Source organism: Ammospiza nelsoni, chromosome 10, assembly GCF_027579445.1.
Source record: "Ammospiza nelsoni isolate bAmmNel1 chromosome 10, bAmmNel1.pri, whole genome shotgun sequence".
Classification (NCBI taxonomy): Eukaryota; Metazoa; Chordata; class Aves; order Passeriformes; family Passerellidae; genus Ammospiza; species Ammospiza nelsoni.
The window spans coordinates 24,790,468-24,816,187 of NC_080642.1; the positions used below are offsets into that span (position 1 = coordinate 24,790,468).

The 25,720-nt window shown below is 49.4% G+C and overlaps 1 protein-coding gene across 7 annotated transcripts in view; it reads left to right on the top strand.

Moving 5' to 3' along the window:
• ARHGEF4 (Rho guanine nucleotide exchange factor 4) overlaps positions 1-25,517 on the top strand; it is a 231,277-nt gene extending 205,760 nt beyond the window's left edge. For all 7 annotated transcript variants that reach the window (XM_059479348.1, XM_059479347.1, XM_059479345.1 and 4 more), the window contains 9 exons: positions 11,237-11,416; positions 14,858-15,040; positions 15,996-16,175; positions 16,730-16,962; positions 19,363-19,492; positions 20,274-20,405; positions 21,327-21,570; positions 22,207-22,284; positions 23,940-25,517. In XM_059479348.1, the coding sequence (XP_059335331.1) occupies positions 11,237-11,416; positions 14,858-15,040; positions 15,996-16,175; positions 16,730-16,962; positions 19,363-19,492; positions 20,274-20,405; positions 21,327-21,570; positions 22,207-22,284; positions 23,940-24,097 (1,518 nt within the window). In that variant the 3' untranslated portion in view covers positions 24,098-25,517. The remainder of the gene's footprint in view (positions 1-11,236; positions 11,417-14,857; positions 15,041-15,995; positions 16,176-16,729; positions 16,963-19,362; positions 19,493-20,273; positions 20,406-21,326; positions 21,571-22,206; positions 22,285-23,939) is intronic.
• The last annotated feature ends 203 nt before the right edge of the window (positions 25,518-25,720 follow it).

Genomic DNA, 25,720 nt, shown 5'->3' on the forward strand with positions numbered 1-25,720 from the left:
AATTTTCATCTACAGCCAAAGCAGGAGCTACAAACTCTGTAGCTGTGTGAGCCCTAGGTCAGAGTCTTGTTCCAACCTGAGAGTTCAACCCCAGGCCTTGCACCTCTGCAGTCTTTGAAAGCAAGGAAAGCAGGAGAAGGGTCCATGGACACTTTCCAGGTGCTCTTCTGGCAGCATCTGGGCTGCCTGGGGTACCTGGGTGGGTACCTGGGGTGAGGAGTGAGGGGTGGGAGGGGAGCGCCTGAGCCAAAAGTTAGACATCTTAAACCACTTTTAAGCCTTAGAGTATTTCAAGCTCCTTAAGCCACTTTAAGGCTTTAGATGGGTTTAAAATGCTTAAAACACTGTAGGGCCTTAGATGAGTTTAAGCTGTTTAAGCTGATTTAGGGCTTTGGAATGACTTAAGTTTTGTGTCTTTAAGGAGGTTTTGAGGTCCTTTGAGCTCTTAATTGCGAAGAGCTTTTTGGGCATTTTGAGTGAGGATGTGGCACGTGCCTGCTCCTGTGACCTGTGCTCAGGGACTCCTCCGATCCCTGGACAGCCAGGTTCCCCTGGCTACACCTTCACCCTCCTTTCTGGAGGAGAGAACAGCATGCCAGGAGTCACATCCCTGTGTAGGCTGGATGGTGCTCCAGCTGTGTGTCCCTGGTGAGGGTCGCTGGTGAGTGTGTGGGATCTGCTCCATTGAATGTGTGAAATGCTGAGGAGTCCCGGCCAGGAGAGGAGCAGCCCTGCCCCAGGGGACATCCTAATGTCCCTGTAATTACTGTGCTGGCAGCTGCTGATTTTCCACCTGAGTGCCAGTGTTGCTGCTCCTCATGGCATGGAGCTGTGCCTGCCAGCTTAGCAGTGCCAGGGCTCTCTGCTTTAAGAACAGTTTGTACCTGTGGGTAATACAGACAATCAGCATTTCCTTCCTTCTGTGCCTTTCCCTCATGCCCTGAGGCTCTGTGAGATAAATGTTGCCACCCTAATGCCCAGGTGAGTGGTGCCAGTGACACCTTTAGCTGTGACTTGGGCATGGCCTGGCTCTTTGCCTTGTGTGCCTTCCCAGGTGTGTTTAAGGCCCTTGCTGGGCTGTTTCCAGAGAGGATGTGTTTAAATGTCCTTGAAGGACTTACATTTACTTAATCATTTTAAAAATCACCTTTTAAAGTCACAGCCTTGGGCTGTGGGGCTGCCTGTGGCACAGCTTAATTATGCACCACAGGGAAAAGGTCCTGCTTTTGTCCCCAGCTTCTTGCCTGGTGCTTTCACTGGGCACCCAGCAGCCTGGATTAGAAATGACCTTTTTGTGAGCCTTCAGCTCATGGCCACCCTCCATCCCCCTGTCTCTGTTACAGCTTCAAGGTCTGTTTAGCTTGTGCTGGCCTAGAAACTCTTCCCACGTTTGATTCCTGCTGCTCTTTGTGCCTTGCCTGCTTCTTCTCTCTCTTTCTGAGTCATTCCTGATGTTTGGGCTTCTGACCCTGGTGGAGAGGGCTGATGTTTTCCTAAATGGGTCTGCAAAGACCTTCTTGAGGAGCAGCTCATTTAGTCAGCCACTTGTGTTAGATATTGTTTGTGTTACATTTGGATTTCTGTTGCCATTTTGTCACCCTGTCACTCAGCGTTGTACCTACTTGTTTAGAAAGAGTGAAAATACATTTCACTTATACCAGAAAATAAATGTGTTATACACAGAATTTTCAACAAATGTCCTCTGGAAAATCGCTTGACAGGTTAAAATGGAAGCTGCTTTTCAGCTTTACTGACTGTAAATGTTACCGGCTACTGCAGTGTGCAGCTATAAAATGTGACACACACACAGAGCCTGCTGCAGAGTTACCTAAAGCCTTGAGAAGGGCTTTGCTCCTGGTTTTTCCTTATGCCAAAACTTTGGGATCTTAGTTCCCCAGATTAGCAGGCTCCTTGACAGATAGGCCAGGGGAGAGTGATGGGTGGAGTCCTGAGGGCACTGCCAGGGCTGAGGTGATTTAGGTCTGTGGCATTCACATTCTCTGATAAAATCCCTTCACTCAGGATTTCTCTCCTGGGAAGCTGGGAAGCCTCAGAGAAAAGGAAAACAATTCTGATCTCATTTGCTTCTCCTGTGTTGTGCTCATGTGGAATGTGTTTGGAGATTGTTCACCCACAGGTGATTGTTCCATTGGATTCTGCTGGGAGTTGTTTTCACTCTTTGGCCAATCAGGGCCAAGCTGTGTCGGGGCTCTGGAAAGAGTCAGGAGTTTTCATTATTATCTTTTTAGCATTCTGTAAGTGTCCTTTCTGTATTCTTTGGTATAGTTTAGTATTCTTTAATACAACATAGTATTATAAAATAATAAATTAGCCTTCTGAGAACATGGAGTCAGCTGCATCATTCCTGCCTTCATTGGGGCATTTCCTGCAAATACAATATAGGTGTCCTCCTCAGCTGCAGGTGACTGTCTCCTCTCCTTCATAAGCACTTTTCTGAGTTATTTCAGCCAAAAGCAAAATGGTGGAGAGCAATTTTCATGTTGTTTTCTTTTGCATTGTAATAATCAGCTCCCCCATTTTAGGTGAGGAACTGGGAGGTTCTTGCATCACTCTGGGGTTTGAGGGATCCCCTTTAATGGCACCCAGGGGATGGGCATCCCTGGCAGAGCTTTCTCAGGCCAAACTCTTCACTCAGGGTCACTCAGCACCAAGCACAGCTCTGCCCCCTGCAGCACTGCAGATTTCACAGCCTCTCCCTGCCTGCTGCAGGGAGACCCTCCTCCTCCTCCCATCTGTTTAAATCACTTCTGAGGGGGAATCAGGACTCAGATGATAGCAATAAAAGGGAATAATGTAATTAATGCCAGTCATAATGGTTTTGTGGAAAATAGTTCTTACCAAATAAATGTGATGACAAGTGTTGAATGTTTGGTAAATGGAGGCAGCTGTACTAGATGTCACATGAGGAGTTTAACTACAGGCACTGATTAAAAAAGCAGCACTGTGCAATATCAGTGTAGCACACTTAGCTGGATTAAGATCTTTGTTGACTGACATTTTACATTTGTTAAGGAGAATCACTGTCAAATTAAAATATTTTGAATGGAGATCTGCTGTGCTTGGTAAATGCCTGAGAGTCCTCCACTACCCTTAATCAGTCTCTAAAATCTCTGCTGAAAAATATGCAGCTTCCAGTGCAGGCAAAGGGCAGCAAATGCCAAGGGCATGGCTTGGCAGGGGCACAGCGTGTGGGCTGTGAATGGAGCAGTGACACGAGCCCTGCCTATGAGGGGACATGGGCACAGAGGGCTCCTGGTGCCCTGTGTCACTGCCCATGGACAGCCCTGCCCTCATGGGCACAGAGGGCTCCTGGTGCCCTGTGTCACTGCCCATGGACAGCCCTGCCCTCATGGGCACAGAGGGCTCCTGGTGCCCTGGCACATGGGCAGAGGAGCAGCAGGCAGCACTGGAGTGTTTGCACGGCTGGGTTGGTGGTTCTGCACCCTGCAGGCAGCAGCAGCAAGTCCAGCCGAGCAGGGACAGCCCAAATTCCTGCCGGGAGCCCCGGGGCTGGGTGAGCTCACCGTGCCCAGAGGGGTGAGCCCTTCCCTGGCTGCCTGTCTCCCCACCAGGGGATGCTCTGAGAGCCAATCCACATAACTCACACAGACTCAGTGCCTGCTGCTCAGATGACAGGAGCTCTGTGAGATAAATTTCATCTCTGTTGCTCATCATTGGACAGTGAAGCTGAGTTTTGAGAGGACGCAAGAGCAAGCTGTCAGGACAGCAGTGTGCCCTGGTGGCCAAGAAGGCCAATGGCAACCTGGCCTGGGTCAGGCATGGTGTGGGCAGCAGGAGCAGGGAGGGCATTGTGCCTGCACTGGGCACTGTGAGGGCACACCCTGAGTGCTGTGCCCAGCTCTGGCCCCTCAGCTTGGGAAGGACCTTGGCACACTGAGCACATCCAGAGGGGCTGGGAGCACAAACCCTGAGAGGAGCCCCTGAGGGAGCTGGGGGTGCTCAGCCTGCAGAAAAGGAGACTCAGGGCTGCCCCCATCACTCTGCACAGCTCCTGAAAGGTGCCTGTGCTCAGCTGGGGCTGGGCTCTGTCTGCAGCAGCACTGACACAGCCAGAGCACACAGCCTCAGGCTGTGCCAAGGGAAATACAGGCTGAAGATTGGGAAAAAGCTTTTTATAGAAAGAGTGATGAAGTTCTGGAATGTTCTGCCCAGGGAGGTGGTGCAGTCCCCATCCCTGGGTGTGTTTAACACAGCCTGGATGTGGCACTGGGGGCCAGGGCTGAGTTGAGCTGTTGGGGCTGGGTTGGACTCGATGATCTTGAAGGTGTCTTCCAACCCAGTGATTCTGTGAATTCTGAATTTCAAAACTATCCCATGGGTTCAGTTCAAGGCAGAGGCCAGCTTTGGCTTCTGCTCATATTCAGAGAAAATAAGTATTTGTGTGAATGTAGCACAATGTAGGGCATTTGTGTAAGTAATTTTTTTTTTCACTCCTCTGCTGCACCTTGCACGAGAGAGGCAGGGGAGAAGCTCTGGAAGCAAAGTGGCTGCTGCAGGAACTGGAGCTGTGGGAGGGCTTTGCCTCTGGGTCAGGCCTGCTGCAGGGCTGAGGTGTTGGGTGTGCTGGAGCAGTTCAGCTTCAATCTGTTCCACACAGGTTCAGGGGGTCAGGCAATGAGCACAGGCTTCATGGCAACCATTCTAGCTCACCAGGAAAGGTTTAGGTGCTCTCTGTGGAACATGTCTGTTTTAGGGTCACAGAGCTGAAAAATAAATTCCATTCTATTGGTACCTTCTTCCTGATCTTCCCTTTTCCCAGTTCTTTTGATGCTCCTGGGTTTATTTTTTGGCTCTGCATGATCCAGTGTATTTGGCATTGCCAAGAGAAATCTATTCAGATTTTATTCAAATAGAAACAAGTAGCTCAAAGATAAATATTTCCTGAAGGCATCTTCATCCCTCCTTCTGTAAATTGCTGAGATCTTTTATCTCTGCTAGCTCTGCCTGGAGGTCCTGTCCAAACAAGACCAGGACATACAAGGTAATTATGTCAAGGTGTCCAGCCTGAGACAGACAGGGACAAGGGGCTGCAATGCCAACAGCCCCTGGCATGGGCCTTGGCATGCCAGGTCTGTGTGCCCACACAGAATGGGCTTAATCTGGGGCAGCTCTGTGCACCAGCCCTGGCTGTGTCTCCTCCTTGGCAGCCTCTGTGCAGACACTGCTTGGAGGAGCCATCCATCAACCCTCCCCTCCATCTGTGCCACAGGAGGAGCTGCCCTGGTGCCTCAGGATTGCAGCTTTCGTATTTTCAGATCCTGTGCTGCATCAGTGCATCACTGCAAACTCCACACAGAGTGTGAGTTACTGTCCTCACATTTTGGTCAAAACAATCCCTCTGGGCCTGGGAACCAAGGGCAGCCCACAGCCTCAGGACCCAGAAAGTACAAACAAAAGTGAATTGGGGGAGCAAACTGGGGGTAAATGACTTCATTAGCTGAAGCTGTAATTGGAGAATTAACCCCTGATATGTGAATGGACCAAACTTATAATTGTGTGAAAAACTAGTGCCCATTGTCCAGCTTGGGTGTAGCCTCTGGAGGCTGTGACAGCCCAGGGAGAACCTGTTTGAGGCCTTTAATAAATCCCCACTTTATTCTCTGGATCTTGTCCGGCCTCTGCTCTAGGGAGCCCCTCCAAGGCCTCGGCCCCAGTGCCTTTCCCAGTGCCTTCCCCTTGCAGCAGGCAGGGCTGGAGCAGGGGCTGGGACACACCAAGGCCAGGGCAGTGACAGAGCTGCCCTCAGCTTTCAGATTCAGACATCTGGGCTAGTGCTGCCTTTGGGTTGCAAATGCTGCTGTCTACAAAGTTAGATGTTTCTATAAACAAAGCAAAAAGTTGATTTCTGATTGTTTTCCCCATGCCAGCTGCAGGAGCAGCTGTGGGGTGGCTGGTTTGCATTCTCTCACTTTTCCCTGCTCTGCATTTGTTTGGGCCTCTTCAAGAGCATGTACTGAGTTGTCCTTGACATTACAAAGCCAGCACATAAATGCTGTTTCACATGGAAATTATTAGTTGTTTTCCAAACCTTGCTTTAATTGCAAAGATCAAAGGTTGGTGAGCTGAGCCCTCTGAGCTGAGGAGGTGCCTGGCAGGGTGAGCATCCCCTTCCCTCCAGCCCCTCCCTCTGCAGAGCTGAGGTGGTGCCACCTCAAACACATTGTGCCAAAACCCTTTTACCTGCTGATGTGCTTTATCCTTCCTAAGGGAATAAATCACACAGGACTCCAGTTTCTTCATGGTGGGAAAAGCCCATTCTTTATTCACATAACTCCTTTTATACAGTGTTACAGATCTCGTGTGGGGCTCAGTTGGTCAGGAGATTTCTTGCCAATTACTTTTTTGGTCAGTAACAAGTTGTTATTCTGTACTGATTGGTCACTCAGACTCTGTATACATGCAGGGAAGTTGTTTGTAAAAGATAGTTTTCATTTTTCTATCTGATGGTGCAAAAACAGTTTATACAGGTACAAGTTGGTTTTTTTTACCCAGGAATAGATTGTTATGTTAATGAACTGCTCACACCAGGATTGCTTTGACATGGGAACTTGCAAATGCTGGCTTAGACAAGGGCAGGCAGTGATTCCAGGGGAGCAGGTCTGGTTCTATGAAGCCTCTCTCTGTGATTTCTCTCCCTTGCTGCAGAGTCCTGCCCCTGTTTCCCCGTGGCACCTTGCCCTGGGGAGGATGGGGCAGTGCTGTGCCCCCAGCTGGGGCAGCGCTCCTTGCTGCAGTGCCCTGGGGCACCCTGGCTGCTCCTGTGCCATGGAAATGCCAGTCCTGGCCCTGAGCTGCTCTGGGAGAGGGGCTCTTGGCCTGGGTGTGCTGGGTGTTTCTGCTGGACTGGACACAGTGGGAAAGAGCAGAGAAAGGCACAGCCTGAGCTGGGGCAGAGAGGAGCAGAGCCCTGAGCCCTGAGCCCTGCTCAGCACCCAGGGGTGCCCTGCCCACCCTGGGGTGCCAGCACAGGAGGAGCTGGGCAGGGAGGGGGCCATGGCAGCCTGAGCACATGAAGGTGTGTGCAGTGCTGCTCTATTACATTAATTGAGATCATCCCATGAACACTGAAATATTTTTTTTCTCTTTATTTCATGCTTTATAGATGATTCCTCCCCAGAAACATGATGTTTGCTGTCAGTTAAACAAATCCTGGCCTGTTGTTTAGGTGTATTTTATTTATACTTTCGCCTGAGAACTGGCAGTGCCAGGCTGGTGATCCCACAGTTGTGACTTCCTGTATTTTCTAAATCATATCCACAGTATGGCTGTTGTTGAATAGAGAAAATGCAAGGTATTGATATTAATGGATGGATTAAAATAGCAGCTGAGGATTCCCTACCCAGCCCTGTGGATTTCAGTGACTGAGCAGAACCACTCTGTGAGCTGGGTGTGTCAGCCCTCTGTGCTGTGAATGCTGGCTCAGCCTTGGCCTCTTTTCTTCTCATCACATTACCAAGGTGTGACAGTCCCAGGACCAGGGAAGAGATGAGAATCTGGACTCCATATTTCAGAAGGCTGATTTATTATTTTATTATATATATTATATCAAAAGAAATTGATATACTAAAACTCTACTAAAAGAATAGAAGAAAGGATTTAATTAGAAGGCTAGCAAGGAATAGAAAGTAATCAAATGATAATAAAATCTTGTGACTGACCAGAGGATCCGAGCCAGCTGGCTGTGATTGGCCATTAATTAGAAACAACCACATGAGACCAATCCCAGATGCACCTGTTGCATTCCACAGCAGCAGATAACCATTGTTTACATTTTGTTCCTGAGGCCTCTCAGATTCTCAGGAGAAATGATCCTAATGAAAGGATTTTTCATAAAATTGTCTGCAACAGCTCCCTGCAGCAGGAGGAGCTGGGCTCAGCTTGTGCTGTGCACAGGCACCAGTCACTCCCTGCAGTCCCAGAGCAAATGGATTGCCCAAAGCAGCAGCAGAGCCCTTTGTGAGAGTGGCTACACTGCCCTCACCCAGGGCCCAGCTGCTCTTCTGGGGCTGAAATCTGAGAGCCAAGTCTGGAAAAACACAGTTTTACATCCACTCTCCTCCCTACTATAGCTGTCATTGCTTTATGTTACAAAGCTAAGACCTCTAAATTACTGAGGGTGCACTCAATCCCCTCATCCAGCTCATGAATAAATATATTTAGAGAATCACAGAATATCCTGAGTTGGAAGGGACACACAAGGATCATCAGAGTCCAACTCCTGGCCCTGCACAGACACCCCAGGAATTCCCCCCTGTGTCTGACAGTGTTGTCCAAACGTTCCTGGAGCTCTGGCAGCCTTGGGCTGTGACCCTGGGGATGCTGTTCAGTGCCCCACAGCCTCTGGGGAAAGAACCTTTCCTGATATCCAGCCCAAACCTGCCCTGCCGCAGCCCCAGGCTGTTCCTGTGGGTCCTGTCACTGGCACCAGAGAGCAGAGAGGGGGACACAGCCCTGCCATCACCATCATCAAACCATCCCTCACATCCAGGGCTCCCCCACCGCCTCTCCTTCCATGGCTGCTCCTTCTGGAGGATTTATGGCCACCCCTGCAGCGCTCCAGTTGTGAGAATCATCCCACTGTGGTGGCAGCTGTATCCCAGCTTTCCTTCCACACCATAGCCCTGGGCTCCTCCTGTTTGTTTCCCATCCTGTGTGCATTAGTGGATGCACTCACTTGGGCTGATCCCATCACCTTTTGGGGGAGGAGAGGCTCTAATTTCTACATGACCATTCTGAGGCACTTCAGCTGTTTTTAATCCATCAATAACCCTTTTGGTTTTGCTGCCACATGGATCCATCCCCTATTTTCACAAATACAGCAGCAGTGCACTGCATTCCACCTAGCTCTGGCCACACTGGCTGTGTAGATAAGTGGGAACTCTCACCCTCTCCTTCCCCATCGTGCTGTTATCTCTGTCAGAATGGAAACACTGCATTAAGCTGTTTCTGGTTCAGCGAGGGGCCATTAGCTATCCAAAGGCAGACTGCATTTCAATTTGCTTTCAAATGCCTCGTTAACCCTCTTCTGATTTACTCAGCTGATGATTGTGCTGATGCTCTTTCCCAACGTGCATCTCCCCTTTGTGAGAGGCAGCAGCAGTGACCCAGAGCAGGGGAGAGCTCTGGGTGACTGAGCAGCCAAGGGTGGCCATGCCCTGTGTGCTGTGGTGTCACTGTCACACCTTCCAGGGACACTGGCTTTCCTACAGCTTCTTTCTTTCTCCTGTGTGCCTCCCATACTGTCCTCCTGTTGTCTTCCCATAATTCATCATTGCACCATTTTCCTGGAGAAAAACAGGCCTTCACCGCCACTCCACAATGGCCAAGTGCTTTTTGGCAGAACTCCATTATGCACTCCATCCTCTTGGGAAAATCCTTGGTGTTCAGACAGTCTCAGGCACACTCAGGCCCTGGGAACTCTGTGAGTGTGCCCTGGAGTTGTGGAAATCCAAGGGACCCTGTCCTGATAAACCAGTGGCATCAGGCAGTGCTGCCGTGGTGGCCAGCAGGGGACAGAGACAGCCCTGCAGCACCCCCAGGTGTTACCTGGCCACAGCTGGGGTGGGGATGGTCAGCAGTGGCTCCAGGCGTCACTGAGCTCAGAGCCCCCTTGCAGCTTCCAGACACATGGCTTTGGTTTGGGTTTTTTAATTGTTGGGGTTCCTATTTTTCCTACAGTGGGGCCTCTATGGGGCATGCAGTAAATAACTGTTGTTCCTCAGTATAATTGCTTCAAACTCTCCAGGAGTCTTATTTTAAGCATCTCAAGTGCAACCTTTAACCACCTTACAGGCTTCAGGCTCTCCCCATTCCAGAGTAGCTCTGAGGCCTCTGAATGCTTTTTCACAGAATCACAGAATGACCAGGTTGGGAGAGATCTTCAAGATCATCGAGTCCAACCCAGCCCCAACAGCTCAACTCAGCCCTGGCCCCCAGTGCCACATCCAGGCTTTGTTAAACACACCCAGGGATGGGGACTGCACCACCTCCCTGGGCAGAACATTCCAGAACTTATTGCTGTCTCTAAATATTGATGCTCAAGGTTTTATTTGAAGGCTTTCCAAAGCAGAGCTGCCCTGGCAGCACCAGAGCATCCTCCACAAACAAGGTACCACTGAGGCTTTGTCATGGTTTGATGCTGGTGCAATGCCAGTGCCCCCATGCATAAAATACATTCTCCCCAGTGTCTGCTGTGAGATGTGACCAAAAATAGAGCAAGGCTCCAACTTAGGAATAAAGGAAAGAACTTAATTAACTTACATTATGAAATAAAGGAACACACAGAACTCAGAATGAAAACCTTCCATAAACATTCCTCCTCCTCCCCCCCAATTTCCACCACCACACAAAATAGAACCTTAGATTCTCAATCCAGTTACCCCCCCCCCCCCCAGATAATCAACTCTCATTCATCACCACCCTTCAGATAATCAACTCTCAGTTCATCAAGGAGAGAGGAGTCCCTCTTGCACCATAGGCTTCACCAGGAAACACAGTTGAAAACCTCTTTCACTGATGGGAAACAGCTTGTTTGCTGGCTGAGGCAAAGCCAGCAGGATGGAATACCAGAATTTATGTTTTTATGGTGGTAAACATAGTGTGTGCCAGTGATTCTGAATAAATGCTGTTGATAATATCAGTTCAGTCCTTAAGAATAGTATTGATTTGATACAGAAAATGAGTTTGGGCTAAAACTAGGGATTTTTTTTCCTGCCACACCTTCTAATTATTTAAGCATCTTATAAAATTTCCTTGAGACTTAATTTTTTTTTAATAATTCTTCTATACTTAGGTGACTCATCTTGATTCAAGTGGATCATCTTGATTCTCTGTTACTGTAAGGATCAGTAGCAGACTTTGGGGCACAAGATGCAATGGACCATTATCAGTTCTATATAAAGAACTAATTTTTCTTTATTTTTAAAAGGAAATGAAACTTCTGTGTATGCAGGTTCATACTCTGGCACAAAGCTCCAGCCAATAATTCTGAAAGGAATAAAAATGCAAGTGAGGGCAAAGCAACTGGCAGCCTTGCAGCCACTCCTCATTGCTCATGGGGCACAGAGGCAGCAGGGCTGTGCCAGGGCTGTGCCAGGGCTGCAGTAGGTGTGCCAGGGCGTGTGCCAGGGCTGCAGCCAGGCTGGCACGGGGTGCTGCTGCCCTGAGGGACTGACCTGTGCCTCTGTGCCCGCAGCTGATCAGCGATGGCAGCGTGGTGTACGCCGAGGCGCTCTGGGACCACGTCACCATGGATGACCAGGAGCTGGGATTCAAGGCTGGAGATGTCATCGAAGTGATGGATGCCACCAACAAGGAGTGGTGGTGGGGCAGGATTCTGGACAGTGAAGGCTGGTTCCCAGCCAGCTTTGTTCGGGTAAGACCTTCATCTTTCTCTGTGCCCTCTCCATGAGCAGCAGGTGTTTGTCCTTCTCCAGCTTTAATGTCCTGGGTGACTCCAGAGGACTTTCACTGCTAGGGATGGTTCAGCATGTCTTGTTTGTATTCCTCTACAAGGGGCCACAGTGGAGGGTGCCCTCCTGGGCTGATCCCACCACCTTTTGGGGGAGGAGAGGCTCTAATTTCTACATGACCATTCTGAGGCACTTCTGTTGTTTTTAATCCATCAATAACCCTTTTGGTTTTGCTGCCACATGGATCCATCCCTTACTTTCACAGAGATACACACAGCTTCACTGCACTGCATCCCACCAGTGTGGAGAAGTCCCTGTGCATGAGTAAATCAGGGCAAAAGGTTCAGCTCCAGACTGGAGCTGAGCTGAGCTGTGCCAGCTGGGCAGCTGCCCTGTTTGCTGGTTTGCAGCCTGGCTCCTGCTTACCCATCTGTACCCTGGCTGATCTGTGCCCAAGCACTTCCAGGAGCAAGCAGAGCTCTCCTGGAGGAATCCTGATGCAAATCCCTGGATTCTTCACTCCAGTGCCCACTTAGACCATGGAGATGAGCGTGGCACCAAAGGCACCTCTCTGCAGCTGCTGCTGGGGCCAGTGCAGTGCCACCCACAGCCAAAGGATGCACCCACCTGACTCACATGCACCTCCTCAGGCTGCTGGGCTGTTTTTAGTGCCAGCCAGGCTCTAAAAAATGGAGGAGAAAAACCCAAGAGATGTCTGGGCAGTGATCCGGGGCAATGTGAGACACTCAGTGCTCGTGGGCCAAGGCTGTCCCCTGGTGCCAGCTTCAAAGCCCACACAGAGGAGCTGCGCAGAGCAGCCAGCACCCTGCAGAGCTTCATCTCCAGCAGAGCTTTCGGAAGCACATCAGGGCAAGCAGGGGAAGCAGGAGTGTGGGAGGGGGTAACTGCTGTGCTCCTGTCCCGCTGGGAGGAGAAAGGCTTTTTTCCTTTCTCCTGTCGCTGTGGGTGCCTGACAGCCTTGCCCAGCTCGGGGCAGGCTCCTCAGCCTGCAAAGGCACTGAGGTGCCCAAGGGCGGAGATTCTCAGGCCTTTAGCTCTTTATCCAGGTCACTTCAGATCACAAGTGACCCAACACCAGGTGGAGCATGAAAGGAGGTGACACGAGGTCATCCGGTGTCTGTAGCAAAAGTCCTTGCAGAAGGGGGGCGGTTTTGAAATGCTTTGTTCCAGGTTGCAGGGGATAGTCTCGGCTGCATAATTAATACAAACAGTGGAATGTTTTGCAAATAAGATTACCAAGACCTCAGCACCGCTTTTTCTTGCAATGAAAACACAGATTTTTTTTTCTTTCATGTTACTGCTAAATTGAATTGTCCTGGCTGGCAAAAACTTGTCATCTTAGAGTAAAGCAGACTAGCACTAGGCATTAGGGATGCAGTCAGAAATTCTTTTAACAGAGGAATCACAGCACTTATTCAAGCATCCAGCTGAAGATTTCCTGCTAATTACCCCTGGCTCAAGCTCACTGCAGGGAGGGCTGGTGTGTCTGGAGGCTCGGCTCACACTGCAGGGCTCTGTCACTCCACATCTGAGTTTCAGGCCGAGCTCTGAGTTTAAGAGCTGCCGATGTCCTGCTCACAGTGAAGGAGAACCAGGGTTGCACATCTTGAGGGCTTCAGCAGTGAGTGAATTAACTTCAGCTGTGAGTGAATTAACTTCAGCAGTGAGTAAATGTACTCTGTGCCTGTGCTGGCAAGGGAGGGTATGCACTGTGTTTTATATGTAGGTGTATTTGTATCAAGTGGTAAGTCACAAAGCCTAGAAGAAACGACATTAAAAGTTTAAAGCAGTTCTGTGTCACTGTACTAAAAATTCCTGTAATTATGTGTGGTTTACCTTCCTAACTTTAACTCCTTCTCTGTGCTGGGATGGATCCTTTGGGTCACGAGCAGAGTATTCCCAGGGCACTCAGCAGTGCCAGAAAGGGAAGCCCAGAGTGGAATGCTGCAGTCTGTGTCCCTTAGCTCGGGGCTGTGTGGCAGTGTCCCCTAGCTCAGGGCTGTGTGGCAGTGTCCCCCGAGGCTGTGTGCAGTGTCCCCTAGCTCAGGGCTGTGTGGCAGTGTCCCTTAGCTCGGGGCTGTGGCAGTGTCCCTCGGGGCTGTGTGGCAGTGTCCCCTAGCTCAGGGTTGTGTGGCAGTGTCCCCTAGCTCAGGGCTGTGGCAGTGTCCCCTAGCTCGGGGCTGTGTGACAGTGTCCCCTAGCTCAGGGCTGTGGCAGTGTCCCCTAGCTCGGGGCTGTGTGGCAGTGTCCCTCGGGGCTGTGTGGCAGTGTCCCTTAGCTCGGGGCTGTGGCAGTGTCCCTTAGCTCAGGGCTGTGGCAGTGTCCCCTAGCTCAGGGCTGTGGCAGTGTCCCTTAGCTCAGGGCTGTGTGGCAGTGTCCCCTAGCTCGGGGCTGTGTGGCAGTGTCCCCTAGCTCAGGGCTGTGGCAGTGTCCCCTAGCTCAGGGCTGTGTGGCAGTGTCCCTTAGCTCAGGGCTGTGTGGCAGTGTCCCCTAGCTCGGGGCTGTGGCAGTGTCCCCTAGCTCGGGGCTGTGTGGCAGTGTCCCTTAGCTCAGGGCTGTGTGGCAGTGTCCCTTAGCTCAGGGCTGTGGCAGTGTCCCCTAGCTCAGGGCTGTGGCAGTGTCCCCTAGCTCAGGGCTGTGTGGCAGTGTCCCCTAGCTCAGGGCTGTGGCAGTGTCCCCTAGCTCGGGGCTGTGTGGCAGTGTCCCCTAGCTCGGGGCTGTGGCAGTGTCCCCTAGCTCAGGGCTGTGTGGCAGTGTCCCCTAGCTCAGGGCTGTGCTCGGGGCTGTGCAGAGCAGAGAGCGCTGCCCTGCAGCCGCTGTGTCCCTGCTCCCGGGCTGTGCTGCCCTCTGATGGGGCACCGGGAGTCCCACACTGCCCTGACGGGCTCTGCCCTTCTTCCCCGCCTCGGTGCCCACGGGCGGCTGATCTGCTGCTGCTTTAGCAGTGAACTCTCTTTAAAGAATCCCTGGAAGCAGACACCGAGGGGCCATCTGTTACTGACAGTATGAGAACAACAAAGTAGATAAAAAACCAACCATTTACTGATTCTCCCCTCCCTCCCAAAGTGTTCCTTCAAATATTTAAGAAAATTTCAACTGATAAACCATTTTTCTCCTGATTTTATATGCATTATTCCTGAAGGACTCCATATCATTCCTGTAGTTTGTGTGCACTAGAAATGCCTGCCCAAACCCAGCCGTGCCAGGGTGGGAGCAGCAGCCCTGTCCCCTCCCCACAGCGCCTGTGTGGCCTCAGGCTCCCAGGGGAAATGTTTCCAGGCAATCCACACCCCTCCTGTCACCCTGCCCGGTGTGTGCCCGCCCTGCAGCCCTTCCCTGGCAGAGGTGTTGGGCAGTGGAGCAGTGACCCTCTTGTGCTGCAGCTGCGGGTGAACCAGGATGAGCCCATGGAGGATTATCCCCTGAAGGTGGAGGGCGGCAGAGAGGAGGATTCCCGGCGCTTCGGGATGGGCCAGACCACCAAAGACCAGATGAGGACCAACGTCATCAATGAGATCATAAGCACAGAGAGAGACTACATCAAGCACCTGAAGGACATTTGTGAGGTGAGGAATAAAGGGGGAAGGGACTGTAAGGATTTCTGTAAGGATAATGGACTGTGTCCCATGCTTGCCCAGAAAGGGACCCTGAGCAGGAAACTTTTCTGAAAATGAGACTGGATTTTCATCAGTTCTGCTGAATGCCAGTATATGGTCAGAAAACAGAAGACAATTCATTACAGTAAAATCCCAAATGCCTCTGCATTTGGAGCACTCACTTGTGCTCTGATTAAATGGAATTAATTGAATTTCCCAAGCCACAGAAAAGTAAATGTCTAGCACTGCTGTCCTCTCTAATATATGTTCTGGAGTAATATAATCAGCAACTCCAGCCTTCAGACAAGCCATGCTCAGACCAAAACAACTGGGGATGCTCAGCCAATTGGATCCTTTACTGTCAAATATGCTGAACATTGTGACACCTCTTGTAAAAGAGATCCATCCTGCACACTGGGGGAGTGAAGGCAGTTGCAATTTTTGCAGGAACAGAATTCTCCACTGCAATGGCACAAAAGTGGCTCCCAGCAGAGGCAGCTGGGGCAAAGAGCACACATTTACACACAAGCCTCTCCTGCTGCAGTGTCCCCCTGCCCCTCAGAGCTCTCCTCTGCTGGAGTCATTTGGGCAGCTCCTCACACAGACACCAAACCAGGTCCACACCTGGACTTAACTGGTCTGAATCTACCAGTGCTGGGGTCAGAGCACCCCACTGCAGACAGACAGAGGCTGTTTCAGCAAGGGATAAAGCAGCTCTGTGACTCCTTCAGCAGCATCACCCAGGGCTGCCATGAGTCTCTGGCAGCTTCTATTTGTACCATGTTTAGGGTAAAGGAGAGGAAATAATGGTTACAGATGGGTCCAGATATGCAGGAAGGGAGTGCAGGAACCTGGTGTGCAGTCCTTGAGGCTTTCTGTGCCACAGAGCAGATGCCCAGGAGGTTTCCAATCTGGTTTTCTCCAGGGTTACATTAAGCAGTGCCGCAAGAGAGCCGACATGTTTACAGAGGAACAGCTGAAGACAATCTTTGGGAATATTGAGGACATCTACAGGTGCCAGAAGAAATTTGTTAAAGCACTAGAGAAGAAATTTAACAAAGACCACCCACATTTGAGTGAGGTTGGCTCATGCTTCTTGGAATATGTAAGTAAATTTGACTTCGTGGGAAAGGGGTAGCTGAGGATGGATTGAGGCAGAGGATTTAGAAATTTGTCAGACAGAACTGAAGCTTTCTTTAAAAAGATCCACTAAATGCCACCACCCTCTAACCCAACCCTGCTCAACCACTTCCTAAAGAAATATCCTTTAGCTCTTGTGGCTGTGGAAAGAGCCTTTTCAAAGCACCTTATCCTCTGAACAATGAAATCCCTGCCAGCTCTTGGTACCTCAGGGAAAATGCAGGAAGACTCCAAAATCTCGAGCAGGACTGAGTTTACAGTAAAGGTATTTTGAGGTCAGTGAAGGATCAGCTGTGGCTGGTGTGGGCACTAAGAGCATTCAGCTGAGCCCCGAGCAGGGTCTGTGGGAATGTCTGGGTCTCTCAGATGAAGCTGTGACACACTTTGCCAGCACCCAGCTTTGAGTCTCTGGGTTTGAGAGCCTGGGGAGGGCACAAATGACCAAACACCTCCAGTTAGAGTCTGTGACAGGCCATGGCCTGAGGGACAAGGCAGTAACCCCCTCCCTGTGCCCTGCAGCAAACAGAGTTCCAGATCTACTCCGAGTACTGCAACAACCACCCCAACGCGTGCCTGGAGCTGTCGCGCCTGGCCAAGGTCAACAAGTACGTTTACTTCTTCGAGGCGTGCCGCCTGCTGCAGAAGATGATCGACATCTCCCTGGATGGCTTCCTGCTCACCCCCGTGCAGAAAATCTGCAAATACCCCCTGCAGCTGGCCGAGCTGCTCAAGTACACCAACCCCCAGCACAGGTGAGGGCGGGGAAGGAGCCAGGATGCTCCCATGGAAATGGGCTCGGGCATGGAGAGCAGTGGCTAACTGCAGCCAGCTCAGTTCTTACACGTTACCTCATAGAAACCTGGAAAAAAAGTTTAATAATGTAATTTAATTAAGTATATTTACATAGTATAAGTATATTATACGTTACATATAATATAACTTATATGATATTAATATTAACTTAAAACATAACTTTGTGCATGGAGAGCAGTGGCTAACTGCAGCCAGCTCAATTCTTACAGGTTACCTTGGAAAAACCTGGAAAAAAAGTATATTTATATAGTTTTATAAAATATATTTACATAGTATAGGTATATTACAAGTTTTATGTAATATAACATAATATTATATAATAATATAACTTATATAATATTATAATAATATTAACTTAAACTATAACTTTGTGCATGGAGAGCAGTGGCTAACTGCAACCAGCACAATTCTTACAGGTTACCTTGGAGAAACCTGGAAAAAAATTATATTTATATATTTTTATAAAGTATATTTACATAATATATTATATAACTTATAATATACTTATGAACTTGTATAACACGATATTATAATAATATTATACTTATGTTCTATTAATATAATATACTAATATAATAAAATACAATATAATAAAACTTATAACTTATTATCAGTATATTGTAAAAGTATATTTACATAATTTTTCACTACAGCAGCACTCAGCTTTCCTGTCACAGATCGAGAGCTACAAGGTCCACTTCATAACGGCCTTTTTCTATTTTATTTGGCTTGTGTATCTGTGATACCAGCACATACATACTTTGGAGCTTGGATTTGTCCTGGTTTCTGTCCATGTTTCTGGTGGTGGTGTTGAGAACTGTGCCTCCAAAAGCATTGGTTGGATACATGCCAAGATGCCCATACAGCTGCAGTTCCCCAGTGGGAAGTTGTGCCCTGCAGCAGCCAGGCCATGCACACTTGGTGCCCCATCCAGTGCCAACTCCATGGCCTCCAAATCCATCACTCACATTCATGGTGAGGGCACTGCCTTTGGATCAAATAAATGTCACATAATTAAGTACCTGAAAACATGAAATATCTCTATGGAAGTGTTGATATTGGTCCATTGTGGTTTGACTCAATTTCACTTTCCTAATTGCAGCCCTGGTGCTTCCCAGAATGGTTTTAAGCACATCTTGTTGCCTAAGGAAGTGCAGAGATGTTTGAGAGCTGCCTTAGAGCCAAGTTGTGCAGCTCAGCCCCTTCCCAGCAGCTCTGAACTCAGCAGAGGTGGCTGGTGGCCACAGATGGTGTGTGGGGGAGGACAGCTCAGCCTCTGTCCCACCCTGCCAGATAAACCATCAGCCCATGTTTGAAACCAGCCAGTCACTGTGGGACTGCTTCACCTCTGTACCACACACCAGCCCCTGCATGGCACAGCAGCATGGTGAATGAGTTGTGTTGCAGAAAGGAAAGGAGAACCTGCAGGTTCTTCCAGCAATTCCTATTTACACCTCTGTAGCTACACTGGATTACTTAGCCCCTTCCCTTCCCCAGAGGTGGCCTAGATTTGTTACCAGACTCAGTAAACCCACACTGTCTCCCTGCCCAAGGATGTCAGGCTAAATTCTTAGCTCCCTGCTTATGTGCCTCCTTTACACATAGAGGGGTGGGATGTCTGGGATGGAGCAGCTTTCCTGAGCAGACTCGCTGGAAAATGAGATTTTTAAAAATATAACATGCTATTGTTCTAATCAACATCAAATCTGTGCCTGAAAACCAAGGAGTGTCTGAGAAGCTGCCAGAGGAGCAGGGACAGAACAGCTGGGACAGACTGCAGGTGGAATCCTGCTTCCATCCCAGCTCTGTGCCAGCTGCTGCCCTCTGGAGTGCAGGTACAGCACCCCTGTGCCATTCTGCCAAGCATAAGGCTGGGGTGTTGTGAGGGCTTTAGGGCGAGGTGAGAGATGAGAAATTGACTCCAAGTAAGTTCTCAGAAGGCTGATCATTATATTATATTATATTATATTATATTATATTATATTATATTATATTATATTATATTATATTATATTATATTATATTATATTATATTATATTATATTATATTATATTATATTATATTATATTATATTATATTATATTATATTATATTATCTAAAACTATACTAAAGAAAGAGAAAGGATACAGACAGAAGGCTATCAAAAAAGTGATCATGAAAGTTCATGACTGACTCCTCAGAGTCCAACACAGCTGGCTGTGATTGGTCATTAATTCTTCAAATCACATTCTAAAACAGCAAAACAAGGAGAAGCTGAAGCTTCCCAGGAGAAAAAATCCTGGAGAAGGGATTTTTCAAAAACTATCATAGTACCCTGAAGCCTGTGTGTGTCCCCAGGGATTTCAAGGACGTGGAGGCTGCGCTGAACGCCATGAAGAACGTGGCTCGGCTCATCAACGAGCGCAAGCGGCGCCTGGAGAACATCGACAAGATCGCCCAGTGGCAGAGCTCCATCGAGGACTGGGAGGTGGGGACTCCCTGCCCAAGGAATTCCACCTTGTTCCTCTTCTGCCCTTCCAGCAGCTTCTCTCCACAGTGATATCTCACTGTCTAGCCCCACCTCAGCTCTCTGATTTTAGTCTTTTAGTACAGCTGAGCAGGTCTGGCATATAACCAGCTAGACCAGCTGCCTTTGCATGTGCCCTGGGATTCTTGCTTTCCTGTTTTTCCTTGCAGAATGAAATCAGCATGTAGGTTAGTGGAATTTTATTATTTTTCTCTTGCCCCCCCCCATTTTATCTTGAGTGACTTCAAACTTTCAGGATGAGCAGAATTGCTCCTTAATTCTTAACAAGCCAGATTATTGTTGCAGAAAGGCAACTTCTGGCATAGTCATAGAGGAAACCAAGGTTCCCTGTGGACTCATTAAAAAAATTGCTAAATAAAAGAAACAAAATACTGATTTTCTAAATCCTAGACTCAATAAACCCACACTGTCTCTCTGCCCAAGGATGTCAGGCTAAATTCTTAGCTCCCTGCTTATGTGCCTCCTTTATGTCTGGGATGGAGCAGCTTTCCTGAGCAGACTCCATGGAACAGGAGATTTTTAAAAATGTAACACACTATTGTTCTAATCAAATTCAGTTCCCCCCCCCCGGGTGCCAGGGCACAGCGTCTCCCTGATGTGCCAAGGACTGTCCTCCAGCACAGAAGCTCTCTCTCATTCCCACACAAGTTCTGTCTGCAGGAATTCAGGCTCCCACTTTCAGATGAGGCTGAGACCAACCTGTGCTTTGTGCTGTTCCCAGGGAGAAGATGTCCTAGTCAGAAGCTCAGAACTCATCTATTCTGGGGAATTAGCCAAAATCTCCCACCCTCAAGCCAAGAGCCAACAGAGGATGTTCTTCCTCTTCGATCACCAGCTTGTCTGCTGCAAGAAGGTAACCATGAATTCTGGCTGCTGCTGTGCTGGTGGATTTAAGTGAGCCCCTCTCCACCCCTTTGTTTCCTTAATTCCTGCTGGCCTCATGGGCTCCTGGCACTCTGTGCATTCTTTCCTCTGAGCTCCTGGGGTGTTCTGTGCATCTGAGCACAGCAATCAGCTACTGCTCTAATCCTCACAGCACAAGAGGAAAGCACTGCACAGCTTCTGGGGTTAGTGAGGGGTTATTCTGTACAACTCAGTGATTGTATCTGTACAACTCAGTGATGAGTATTGTCACACAAGTTCTTTTAAATACCTTGTTCTTCATCTGAGCTTCCACCTTAGTGTTGTATTCAGAAAAAGCTGCAGGTTTGATGAACAGCTGTGGCCTTGGCAGTCAGTAAGGCCATGCTAACAGCACATTAAGTCTCTAAGTACAGCTTTTTTCATAAGCTGAGTAATAACAGAAATCTTCCCTCTTGGAGCCAATGAACAGTATCTTCCACTGGAATTTCAGAACTGAATGTGCCAATTGTTTTTTGCATATTCCACAGCATGCAGGTAGCTCCAGGTAACTTAGGTATGAAAATCACTGTCCTCAAAGTTACTTTTTATTGTCAACAAAAACCCAAGAGGTAATCAGTATTACTTTTGCTTTTAAGTGGAACTGAAAGATTCAAATAGTGTTTTCTGTCAGAGGCTCAATGAGGATTTGGGATCATGTGTAACACCCAAGCTTCAGGCAGCAGAGAGGCCCCAGCACAGCCACCAGGCAGAACAAGCACTGTGGCTCCCTGCATGCCCCCAGCAGCCCAGCACTCTGCAGTTGCACAGACTCACTCCCAGTGTGATTTCTTTGCCAGGACTCTGATGATGCAGGAAGGGTAAATTGCCATCACATCAAGAACAGCTCCATGTGCTGTGATCTCTCTTGCAGGACCTCCTGCGCAGGGACATCCTGTACTACAAGAGTCGCATCAGCATGGATGACATGGAAATCCTGGATGTGGAAGATGGCAAAGACAAGGACTTCAATATCAGTGTGAAAAATGCATTCAAGCTGCACTGCAGAGACACTGAGGAAGTCCATTTGTTCTGTGCAAAAAAGCCTGAGCAGAAGCAGCGCTGGCTGAAGGCGTTTGAGAATGAAAGGAGGCAGGTGCAGCTCGACCAGGAGACAGGTACAGAAAGAGCAAGGCTGGGAGAGTGTTTTGTTTTTTAATCATTATTATTATTTTTGGGTTTTCATCTTTTTTTTATCCATTGGCTAATGCCTGAGGAGTGAAAGGGTTGGGAAGCCAGCCCATGCTCCAGGGCAGCTCTGGGCTGCTGAATGACACATTGTGAATGAATCTGTGCAATTAAAAAATTGCAAACCACCATAAGCCATCACTGCAGTTTGTCCTCAGGGAGGCTGATGTGTCCTAAGGAGTTCAAGCAGGGCTGACAAAGTAGTCAATACATTACATACAGGGTCCAGAGTAGTATAGAACAGCTTCAGTCAAGGGCTCTCCCTGTCCAAGAGGGTTTGTGTTGTTTTGTTCAAATCCTTCTCAATTCAGCCTGGTGTGATCTGAAAGATTTCAGCCACCAGTGGCCTGCAGTGGCTTCTGCCCCCAGTGCAGCCTGGGCTGAGGGCAGGCAGCAAACCCTGCAGGGGGGTCTGTGCAGCCCAGCACAGGCTGGGGGAGCAGGCTGTGCCTCCCCAGCCTTGGCAGCAATTGTGGCCTTGCACCTCAGGCATCTGCCCACCCTTGTCTTCTCCTGAGGTCCCAAATGATGACCTGCTGCTGACACGAATCTGCTTCATCTTCCAGGGTTTTCCATCACGGAGGTGCAGAAAAAGCAGGCAATGCTGAATGCCAGCAAGCAGCACCATGCTGGGAAGCCCAAGGGTGAGTCACACCTGAGCACAGGAGCACTGTGGGAATGGGGGGTGGCTCTGTATTTACTACATGGGAAAGGCTTCACTGAAGTGACATTAACAAACTCTTGAGAAGGCCAGATGGTGACAATTTGCACCGCAGTTCCTGGTAGATTCAGAAGGCTGGAGTCAGGAGATCATTCCTAACTCCAGGAGAGCCACTTTGCACATAATCAGCACTCTGCCAAACCCAGCAGCTTCTGCTCTAGGCCAGTGCACAGCCTCTCCCTAGGAGCCAGGCTTCCCCAGCAGTGGGGCATTCCCTTTGGCAAAAGGCAAGGTTTGGAGTGTCCCCATGGGGCACAGAGGGCCACAGAGGTCTCTGCAGCAGGGGCTGTTCCTGCCTGTGGCAGATGCTCTCAAACCTGCACCTAGGGCAGGGTGCCAGGGTAGGGACCATGCTTGGGCAGGGCTCTGGGTTCAACCTGCACAGACAAGGACAGTCAGCAGCAGCCAGGGGAGAGTGAAGTCAAGCAAAATAAAGGTTCCTGTGCCCACAGCACTGTCGCTGAAGACAGCCCCGCTGCTGCACCTTCCCCTTTCCTCTGCTCAGAGGAAGAGGTGGCACTTGGTTCCTCTGAACCCACAGAGAAAACCACTTCCTCTTGGTGGTACAGCCAGCACTCAAAGCCCAGCCACATCTCCTGAAAGCAAGCTTGGCTACATGTCAAAAAGGGCCAGAAATAGGATTTGGCTGCAAACAGGGGGAAGTTTGGAAGGAAGCCAGACCATGCTAACAGAGCAAAGCCCTCGGGAGACAGCACAGACCAGCCTTGTCCTCCATGCAGGCACTGACCATTCCTAGTCAGAGATCCAGCCCAGGAGGCTGGAACAGGCACCAGCAGCACTTGCACAGCAGCTGCTTCTCCCAGCACAGCCAAAAGCACCAGCTCAGTTTGTCACCAGTCATGAGCTGCAGCTCTCCAGCCCTGCTGTCGTGCTGGCAGGACACCTGACAGTTGTGCAGCACATTTCTGGGCCTTCCACATGCGCTCTAATCCTGAAAGGCACTGCTGAAAGTAAGGATAACTTGAAGGAAAGGGTACGCTAAGCCAAACCCAATCACAGCCCTGCAGCTTTAATGGCGACTGGGGGAGGCGGTAGAGTGGGGAAAAGGAGTTGTGTTTGACTAATGAGACAGAGTAGAAATTTTCCAGGGTAGAAATCCATTCTGATTTAGGTGAAATGTACATCTTTGAGTTAAGTCTCTAGCTTGAAAACATTGCTACTTAGCCTGACTGCCTGTTCTTGTAGAAAGCCTAAGCTCAGAGAAAGGCTGTGCTTCAGCCCAAGGACAGAGCTAAGGGGGGAGACAGAGACTGCTGTGAGAGCAGGTCAGCCTGACCTAGGAATTCTTTCTGAGAAAGAAGAACTAGCGGCAAATGTCACACAAAATTTGTAAAATGAAAATGTATGAACCTATTGTGAAATTGCATACATATGGATATGAGAGAGAGATAAAAAACCCTAGAGTTCCCAGAGGTGTGCATGTCTTTTAGAGAGGAATCTCCACATGTGTCCAGCGCTGTAATAAACATCCCGGCTTTACAACTTCCACAAAGCTGTGGAGTTTTGTTTGTCTCCACAAAACACTAACATCTTCCCCTCTCCTCCTCCTCCTGGCAGCTGTCACCAGGCCCTACTACGAGTTCCTGCTGCGGCAGAAGCACCCCACGCTGCCCAGCACGCTCCCCCAGCAGCAGGTCTTCATGCTGGCAGAGCCCAAGCGCAAGCCCTCGAACTTCTGGCAGAACATCAGCAGGCTGACGCCCTTCCGGAAATAGGGCAGCCCCTGTTTGTGCCTGAAGCCCTTCTGAGAAAGCACTTTATCCCTCCCTGCTGGCAGGTGGAGCCCAGGTTCAGCCAGCCCTGTGCCCACAGAGGATGGCACAGGTGCTCCTGCCTTCCCTATTTATTGTGCAGCCCGGCTGACCCGCTGGCTCCCAGGTGAGGCTGCGTGCAGCGGTGCCAGTCCTGCCCTGCCCTGCCCTGCAGGCAAAGCTCCAGGAGCACACAGCAGGGAGCTGGACAGGCTGCAGCCCGAGAGATTTACCTTGTCAGCTGTACTGGACTCACTCCTTCCCGCTGTGCCCACACTGCTGGCTGGCAGCTGCCACAGGCCAGGGCAGCCCATGGACCCGCCGGCCCCGAGGCCGCTGCCGCGCTCACAACAACAGCTCAGAGTCCGTGGTGAGGAGGGATGAACCTTCTGCTGTGCCCACCCCATGCCCTGCATTTCTCAGAGCTGTGATCCTCCTCCACGTGTCCAGCTAACTCAGCAGCCTCTGCAGGCCCTCAGAGCACAGTGAGCGCTGCACTGTGACCTCCTCCCTCCCTCCTTTAGTCCAGCAGCACCGGTGAGCGGTGCCCCACATTAAACTGTGCCAACCTGCAGCATGAGTCAAGTCGAAGAATCTCTCTAGTGGGTTTGAGTTACATAAGTTAGAGAAAAATGTGCCTAATTAATACCATACTCAATTCTTTAGATTCTTGTCTCTCCATCATTCTGCCATATTTCCTGGCCAATGAAAATGCTCATTGTTTGTAATGTGTTTATTTATGGTAAAAATCAGAACTGTGTATTTTGTAAGTCTGTAATTGTTCTTGTCAGATGTTGTTAACTTGATGCCTGTTTTGTCTGTTTAATTTTTCTTTTCCTTTTTTTTTTTTAAAGAAAGGTCAATATTTGCAAACCTAGCTCCCAGAAGTCAGAGTCTGCTGTTCAACTCTGCAACGTCATTGTTATGCAAACTCCCACAGACCCTCAAATTCAAGGAGTGTTACTGACACTTTTAAAAACGGAAAACCACTTGATAAAGGCCTAAATTTGGCATAAAGAGCCTCACTTTAAGTACCCAAGTTTCAAATGGTGGCCAAAAAGAATGAATTTAAACCTTGGTTAGCAAAAAGAAAGATTTGCCTTACCATAGTGAGAGTTAGAAGCCATACTGACTGAATTCCCTAGATTAGGAGACATCCTGTGACAGTGGAAGGAAGACACTGGCTCATTCCAGCTCAAGTATGAGTGAACACTAACTGTCTGCAGAGCTCAGAAATCCAGTGTTTGTTGATGCTGTAGCTGACCAAAGTCTGGTCATCCAGGGATATCTGAATTCAGTAGCATGTACAAAGTCCTTCTTGCACTATATCTTCCCCCCAGACCAGGGGCAACATTTAATTTCATAAAGAAACTTGTAAAAGTGACTCTCAGCCTGTGTTTGTCTCCAGCCCGTCTATCTGTGTGAAGCTGTTTCTTTCCAAAGCCTGTGGGGATTGTTCTCCTGCAGCTCCACCAGGGGCTGCTCAGCCACAGGGGCCCTGCCAGGAGGTGACCTCAGAGCAGCCATCCCAGCTGTGGGGACACAGGGACCGAGCAGAGGGGTCACTCTCTGCTCTGGGGGGAGAGG